Raw genomic sequence first — 8,377 nt, 5'->3', positions numbered from 1 at the left:
TTAGGTTCACTCCCTCTGGGGCACCTGGCACTGGCCACTGTCGGCAGACAGGATACGGGGCTGGATGGACCTTCGTCTGACCCATATGTTCCTATGTTCTCCCCACACTCCCGCCATCCCCTCCACATCCGGGGAGCTGCCCGGCAGGGGCTGGGCTGGAGTCTCCCCAGGCTGGGGTGTGGGGGGGGGAAGGTTCCATGGCAGTTGGCGACGCAGAGAGGCTGGTGTCTGGGTAAGGGCCCCCCAGCCCCCTCGTCCCTTCGTCTTCATCCCTCCCCACCTCCCCCACCCCTCCATCCCTCCACCCCCACACCTACCCCTCCCCCACCCCATCATTCCTCCACCCCATCCCCCCACCCCTCCATCCCCACACCCATCCCTCCAGCCCCCCCCCTCGCCACCTAGCTCCAGGGCTCTGGCTCAGCCCTGCTGCTGTGGGCCGGGATTGCCTCTGACTCATCCCCCACACCCCCCAGGTGCTTCCCGGATCCCAGCGCTGCCCCCCTGCGATGGCGTCTCCCCGGATCCTCAGCACCGTCCTGGCCCTGCTCAGCCTCCTGCTGCTCCTGGCCGCCCTGGGCTCCGACCACTGGCTGGTGGCCAACAGCCACCTCGTCACATCCTATTCGGGGCTGTGGAAAGTCTGCGTCAATTCGGGGTGTTGGATGTTCGCTTCAGTGCCAGGTGGGGGCAGCCTGGCTCCGCCAGGAAACCCCCCTGCTGCAGCCACTCCCTTGGCAGGGGCCAGGACACCTGGGTTCTGTCCCTGGCTCTGAGAGGGGATTAGGGGCTAGTGGTTAAAGCAGGGGGGATGGGAGCCAGGACTCCTGGGTTCTTCTGGCTCTGGGAGGGGATTAGGGTCTAGTGGTTAAAGCAGGGGGGATGGGAGCCAGGATTCCTGGGTTCTGGCTCTGGGAGGGGAGTGGAATCTAGTGGTTAGAGCAGAGGGGTGGGAGCCAGGACTCCTGGGTTCTATTTTAGTTTGCTGCAGGGTTATTTTCCATTTAGCCCCTGGTCTCTCTTGGCTCCTCAGGTTACATTGACACCACCAGGGCTTTCCTGTTCCTGGCCCTGATCACCGGGTTTCTCTCATTCTTCGCTCTCATCACTTCGTTCTTCCGCTCCCACCTCGGCTCTGCGTCCCTGACCCTGGTCTCTGCCGTGGGCAGCTTCAGTGCAGGTACTGCCCCCTCGGGGCCTCCTTCCTCCAGCTACTCCCAGCCCTCCAAACCGTGCACCCCGCTGGCCAGCCCTGGGGAGCCCCCCATCCAGGGACCCTGCCCTGGGCTCTGCGGCTCCCCTTGGTGGTGGGATGGGGCAGGGGCTGGGACTGAGCGTGGGCTGCGCTGAGGGGTCTCCATGCTGTTCCCTTTGCCCCAGGGCTCTGTGCCATGATTGCGCTGGGCGTGTACACAGGGGAGTTCGCTGGGGCCGTGAATGTCCCGCCAGGCCAAGTCACCTTCGGCTGGTCCTTCGGCCTTGGCTGGGCCTCCTTCCCCCTCTTCCTCATCACTGGTGAGTGCAACATCGGAGAGTGTCAAAAGGCAGCTGCCTCTGGGGTGAGGCGTGGGGGCTTATACAGGGACTCCTTGCCTGGCGCAGAGATGCAGCCACCTCTGGGGTGAGGGGTGGGGGGCTCGTTATGCAGGGACCCCTCACCCAGTGCTGAGATGCAGCCACCTCTGGGGTGGGTTGTGGGGACTGGTTATAAAGGGACCCCTTGCCCAGAGCTGAGATGCAGCCACATCTGGGGTGGGGTACCGCGTACCAGTAGATGATGCTCCCATTGCTCCCACTGCTGCTCTGAGCCCATTTCTCTTCTCTCCCCCAGGTGTGGTGACACTTCGCACCCTGAGAGCCTCCTAGAGCTCAGTATGGGGCCTGGACTGCCCTGGACGGAGCCTGCAGTATCCTGGGACTGATTCCCCCAACAGCCCGGAGCAGAGAGCAGAGTGTGTGTGTGTGTGTGTGTGACCCTGGGATTCCACAGACCCGCGATCCCGCCACCCCAAAACCCCCCTTTCTGTTCCCTTCCTTTCCCCACAGCTGCTGCCAGACCCACATGGAGATTAAAGGGCCTGTTCTCAGAGCCTCCTGTCTAGTGACTTATTCCCCCTCTGAAATGGATGGGTATCGAAGCCAGCCAGGACTCCTGGGTTCTCTCCCCTGGTCTGGAGGGGAGTGGGGTCTGGTGGGCTAGAGCTAGGGGAGGGGGCTGGGAGCCAGGACTCCTGGGTTCTCTCCCTGGCTCTGGGAGGGAAGTGGGGTCTAGTGGGTTAGAGCTGGGGGAGGGGGCTGGGGGGAATCAGGACTCCTGGGTTCTCTCCTTGGCTCTGGGAGGGGAGTGGGGCCTAGTGGTTACATCAAAGGGTTGAGTCTGGAAGCCAGGACTCCTGGATTCCATCCTCATGTTGGCTCTTTGCTAAGCACGGGTGGAGCTGGCTGGTGCTTTGATGGGAGAGCCCCGGGGGAGCAGGGCTCTGATCCAGGAGGGCACGGCCGTGCAGGGGCAGGGGGATGGGATCCCACCTCCAGTGCGGGTACAAGAGGCACCCTTGGGGCTGGGGGTAGCCCTGAAGCTGCAGCCTGGTTGGATCCGCATTAACCCTTAGAGGGGGGACCTGCTGCAGAGACCGGGGAGGGGATCCCCTCAGTCCTGTGGTACGTGTGGAGCGGGGTGGGGGGCTGGGATTGAGAAAGTTAAATGAACCAGAGTCCCCAGCACAGCCCTGACTGTCTGGGGAACGGGGCCTGCTGGCCATCCTGCTCCCGTCCATCCCCCCACCCCAGACACCCTGTGATAAATGAAGCGGGGGAGGTCCCTGTGATGGACACCCAGCGAGCCAGTGGCTGTAAAATCCCCCTTGGTGGCACTTCTCGAGTTGCTCTACCTGTAAGGGGTTAAAAGGCCCCCCAGATAAAGAAAAGGGAGTGGGCCCCTGGCTGACAGAGCCAGTGGGGAGGCCAGAAGTTTTGAAAATTGGACCAAGACGCCCCCTTGGTCTGTCTGTCGTTCTCCGGGGGGCTGGGGTGGGGGGGGCGGCTGGGGCAGAGCGATGCTGGACGAAGCGAGAGCCAGGTATGAAAAAATCCTCAGGCTCATACCTAGAAACGGCTCGGTGACACCCCGGCCGCGCGAGCAGATCCGGGAACATCCAGGGAGGATGCGCTGGGGTTTGTCCCTTTGACTTTGTCACGGCTGGTGGCCTCCGCGGTGGTAGCCCCGGGGCTTTCGCTTTGCGTGTAACCGTCATGCTGGAGCTCAAGAAACTCTTCCCGGAGTTTAATCCTTGGAGCTGTAGCCAGAGCCTGAGTCCCCAGATGCAGGGGCACTCAGCAGCGGGTCCCAGAGCGAAAGGACCCCCCCCGCTGCCGAATTGCCACCGAAGTCCTGGAGTGGAAGCAGCTCTGGGGGCCCGTGTTCCACAAGAGTTTTCCGGGGCCCCAGGAGTGAGTGAAGGACCCTGCTCCAGGGCCCCCAAAAAACTCTCGTGGGGGCCCCTGCGGGGCCCGGGGCCTGGGGCAAATTGCCCCACTTGCCCCCCCACCCCCTCAGGCGGCCCTGCCCAGATGTATTTTCTTCTTCTTTTTTGTTAATTAATAAAATGTGTCTTTTTTAAGAGCAGGATTTGGATCATTGGTGTCCGAAGAGGTTCGTGCACGTTTGATTTGCTGGTGGCAGCAGCTGACTTCCTTTGTTTTCTGTCTCAGCTCTTCCCCGGAGGGGGGTGAAGGGCTGAGGGTGCCCCACAGGGAGGAATTCCCAAGTGCCCCTTCCTGAGTCCAAGGGGTTTTTTGCATTGCGTGGTGGCAGCATTTACCCATCCCAGGCCAGAGAGAAGCTGTAACCTGGGGAGTTTAATACCAGCCTGGGGTGGCCGGTGTGAATTCTTAGAATCCTTGCGGGCCCCCAACTTCTGCACTCGACATGCCAAGTGGGGATTCAGCCCTGACCCCCCCAAACACTGCCACCCCTCACCCCATCCGCAGGCCCAGCCACCCCTTCACCCCCCCATCCCCACCCATCTGGGGAGCTGCCCAGAGGGGGCTGGGCTGGGGTCTCCCCAGGCTGGTGGGGGGAAGGTTCCATGGCAGTTGGCGACACAGAGAGGCTGGTGTCTGGGTAAGGGCCCCCCACCCCTTCGTCTTTGTCTGTCCCCACCCCCACCTCCCCCACCCCTCCATCTGTTCCTGCACCCATCAGTCCATCCCTCTGTCCCCGCCTCCATCCACCCCTCCATCTCCGCCATCCCCAATACACACACCACCATCCATCCATCCATCCCCCATACCCACCCCTGCAACCCTGATCCCCATCCCCCCATACACACCCTTTCATCCCCCCATCCCTGTCCCCCCATCCCTGTCCCCCATACACACCCCTCCATCCACCCCATCCCCCTATACACACACCACCATCCATCCATCCATCCATCCCCAGACCCAGCCCTCCATCCCCCATACCCACCCCTGCAACCCCAATCCCTATCCCCCCATACACACCCTTTCATCCCCCCATCCCTGTCCCCCCATCCCTGTCCCCCATACACACCCCTCCATCCACCTCATCCCCCTATACACACACCACCATCCATCCATCCATCCATCCCCAGACCCAGCCCTCCATCCCCCATACCCACCCCTGCAACCCCGATCCCCATCCCCCCATACACACCCCTCCATCCACCCCATCCCCCTATACACACACCACCATCCATCCATCCATCCATCCCCAGACCCAGCCCTCCATCCCCCATACCCACCCCTGCAACCCCGATCCCTATCCCCCCATACACACCCTTTCATCCCCCCATCCCTGTCCCCCCATCCCTGTCCCCCATACACACCCCTCCATCCACCTCATCCCCCTATACACACACCACCATCCATCCATCCATCCATCCCCAGACCCAGCCCTCCATCCCCCATACCCACCCCTACAACCCCCATTCCCTGTCCCCCCATACACACTACTTCATCCTCCCATACCTGTCCCCCATACACACTCCTCCATCCACTCCCATCCCCCTATACACACACCACCATCCATCCATCCATCCATCCATCCCCACACACAGCCCGCCATCCCCCATCCCCATCCCCCCATACACACCCCTCCATCCACCCCATCCCCACACCCAGCCCTCCGTCCCCCATACACACCCCTCCAGCCACCCATCCCCCCATATCATTCCCCCAATCCCCACCCCTCCATCCAGCCACCCATCCAGACGGCTGAGGGCTTGGCTCAGATCAGCTGGGCTGGGCTGGGGTTTCCATCTGCCTCTCATCCCTCCCTGCCCCCCCTGCAGGTGCTCCCCAGATCCCAGCCTTCCCCTGGGCCCCAACCCCCCCGCCCTGCGATGCCGTGTCTCCGAATCGCCAGCCCCAGCCTGGCCCTGCTCAGTCTCCTGCTGCTGCTGGCGGCTCTGGGCTCTGACCACTGGCTGCTGACGACGGAAAACCAAATGTTGATCCATTCGGGGCTGTGGAAATTCTGTATGAATCTGAGGTGCCTGATACCTTTGACTGTACCAGGTAGGGCAGCCGGGTGCCACCAGGGATCCCACCTCTGCCACCAGCCACCTCCACCAGACACGGCCAGGACTCCCGGGTCCTAGCCCCAGCTCTGCGAGGGGAGTGGGGTCTATGGGTTAGAGCAGGGAGTGCTGGGAGCCAGGGCTCCTGGGTTCTCTCCCTGGCTCTGGGAGGGGAGTGGGGACAAGTGGTTAGAGCAGGGGGATTGGGAGCCAGGACTCCTGGGTTCTCTCCCTGGCTTGCGAGGGGAGTGAGGACTAGTGTTTAGAGCAGGGGGGTTGGGAGCCAGGACTCCTGGGTTCTCTTCCTGGCTCTGCGAGGGGAGTGGGGACTAGTGGTTAGAGCAAGGGTTGGGGCAGGTGGGAGCCAGGATTCCTGGGTTCTGAGGTAGTTTGTTGCCATCTCATTCTCCATTTCAGCCCTGGTCTCTCTTGTCTCCTCAGATCGCATGAGGGCCAGCAGGGTTTGCCTGATCCTGGCTGTGATCGCTGCGTTTCTCTCCTGCTTGGCTCTCCTCGCCTCGTTCTTCCGCTCTCACCTCGGCTCCGTGCCCCTGACCCTGGTCTCTGCCGTGGGCAGCTTCAGTGCCGGTACTGCCCCCCCGGGGCCTCCTCCCCCCGGCGACGCCTACGGATATGCAGTCCCTCCCACACCAGGGACCTGGGGGTTCTCTCCCGCCCAGAGAGGGGGTGCCTTAAAATGTTCTGCTGCTGTAGCTCACAGCCCGGGCCGCCGCAAGGCTGCCTCCCTGAGCATCCATGGACCATGCCACCCGGGGTCACCCCCCAGCAGCCTGCCCACAGCCCCCCATCCTGGTCCCTCCCCGTCCTGGTCCTCGCTGATGGGAGGTTTAAAGCCTGTTCTGGGGCCCGGGACAAAGGCAAATTTGCATCCTAACGGCTAAGATTTAAGCAACACACTCAGGGCATGGGACATTTCGTAGCCAGCTGCCTCTGGCTTTCTCTCCATCCCGACCTGCCGCGGACGACCAAGGGGCCGGTTTCCTTCGCCACCCCAGGTCTTTGCCTCACCAGGTTTCTCAGCTATATCCAGTGCAGGGCCGCCCAGAGGCTTGAGGGGCCTGGGGTCTTTGGTGTCGGGTCCCAGGGCGGAAGGACCCCTCGCCGCGGGTCTTTGGGGCACTTCGGCTGTGAGTCCCAGAGCGAAAGGACCCCCCGTCTCCGAATTGCCGCCGAAGACCCGGAACAAGTGAAGGACCCCGCTCCAGGGGCCCCGAAAAACTCTCTTGGGAGCCCCTGCAGAGCCTGGGGCCTGGGTCGAATTGCCCCTCCTGCCCTCCCCGGGTGGCCCTGATCCAGTGCCCGGGGACTTCGGCCCCTTGGACTCTCAGCTAGTCCCCTGGCGTGGTGCCGATCGTCCCCACCTCACGGCTTCAACGCCCTGCTCCCCTTCCCGCCCACCCGGCGATCGTTCCGGAATCGGCGCTGCCTTGTCGGAGCGCGGCGTAGGCCGGGAGGTCGCTGCCCGTTAGGGGGACCAGAGAGCGAGTGTGAAAAATCGGGATGGGGGTGGGGGGTAATAGGAGCCTATATAAGAAAAAGACCCAAAAATTGGGACTGTCCCTATAAAATTGGGACATCTGGTCACCATCCTGCCTGTCCTCCCGTCGGGGAGAAAACCTGGTGTCTCCCCCTTCATTGGCCACTCAAGGCCCAGGGTGAGCGAGTAGCTGGGGCTGCCCACGCGGGGGTCACACCGACGCCCCAGCGCTCGATCGCCGGCAGCTTCGTCCCAGCCCTCGCTCCAGCCGCTGCGCCCAGCTGACTCCGGGTTCTACCCTTTGGTCCCAGGTCTCTGTGCCACCATCGCCATGGCCGTGTTCACATCCCAGAGCGCGAAGAGCATGATGGGCTCCTCGGCTCGAGTCAGCTTCGGGTGGGCCTTCGGCCTGGGCTGGGCCGCCTGCCCACTCGCCCTCCTAGCCAGTGAGTGCAGCGGGGCTGGGGGGTGGATTGAAATGCAGCTGCTTCTGGGGTGGGACGCAAGGACCCCTCACCTGGCACTGAGGTGCAGCCATCTCTGGGGTGGGACGCGGGGACCCCTCACCCGGCACTGAGATGTAGCCACCTCTGGGGTGGGACACGGGGACCCCTCACCCGGCACTGAGATTCAACCACCTCTGCGGTGGGACGTGGAGACCCCTCACCCTGCACTGAGATGCAGCCACCTCTGCGTAGGGCTGCAGAGACCCCTCACCTAGCACTGAGATGCAGCCACCTCTGGGGTGGGGCCGTAGGGTCCCCTCACCCGGTACTGAGATGCAGCCACTTCTGGGTGGGGCCATGGGGATCCCTCTCCTGGCACTGAGATGCAGCCACCTCTGAGGTGGGGCCGTGGTGACCCCTCTCCCGGCACTGAGATGCTGGCACCTCTGGGGTGGGATGCGGGGACCCCTCTCCCAGCACTGAGATGCAGCCACCTCTGGGGTGGGGCCGCGGGGTAGCAGCCGTGCAGCGACGCAGCATGGGGCTGGCTTGCCCGGCCCTGAGACGTCCCCGTGGGTCCCACCTCTACCCTGACTCTGTTTTTCTCCCCTCCTCCCAGGTGTGGTGACATTTTTTTCCCAAGGATCTTCATGGAGCTGAGTGTGGGGCCTGCGCTGCCCCCAGGGACAGAGCCGGGGGCCGGACGGAGCCTGCAGCCTGCCAGGCTGTTTCCCCCAGCCACTGTGTGTGTGTGTGTGTGTGCCCCCTTGTTCCATGGAGATTAAAGGGCCTGTTCACAGAGCCGCCTGTCTGGTGACTGATTCCCCATCAGAGACAGATGTGTATCAAAGACGGCCAGGACTCCTGGGTTCTCTCCCCTGCTTTGGGCAGGG

General features: G+C 63.1%; 2 protein-coding genes across 2 annotated transcripts; both read left to right on the top strand.

The window, feature by feature from the left end:
* The first annotated feature begins 471 nt into the window (after positions 1–471).
* On the top strand, positions 472–2,089 carry LOC127037992 (protein NKG7-like). Its single transcript, XM_050930314.1, has 4 exons — positions 472–684; positions 1,034–1,180; positions 1,381–1,515; positions 1,832–2,089. Exons 1-4 carry the CDS (start codon positions 510–512, stop codon positions 1,864–1,866), a joined length of 492 nt encoding a protein of 163 aa, XP_050786271.1. The 5' UTR covers positions 472–509; the 3' UTR covers positions 1,867–2,089.
* A 3,274-nt stretch (positions 2,090–5,363) lies between these two features.
* LOC127037995 (protein NKG7-like) lies at positions 5,364–8,144 on the top strand. Its single transcript, XM_050930317.1, has 4 exons — positions 5,364–5,538; positions 5,982–6,128; positions 7,350–7,484; positions 8,104–8,144. The coding sequence occupies exons 1-4, from the start codon at positions 5,364–5,366 to the stop codon at positions 8,142–8,144; spliced, it is 498 nt and encodes a 165-aa protein (XP_050786274.1).
* Positions 8,145–8,377: the final 233 nt, after the last annotated feature.

The sequence above is a fragment of the Gopherus flavomarginatus genome, chromosome 20 (genome assembly GCF_025201925.1).
Source record: "Gopherus flavomarginatus isolate rGopFla2 chromosome 20, rGopFla2.mat.asm, whole genome shotgun sequence".
Taxonomy (NCBI): Eukaryota; Metazoa; Chordata; order Testudines; family Testudinidae; genus Gopherus; species Gopherus flavomarginatus.
This window is presented reverse-complemented; position numbering and strand designations above follow the sequence as displayed.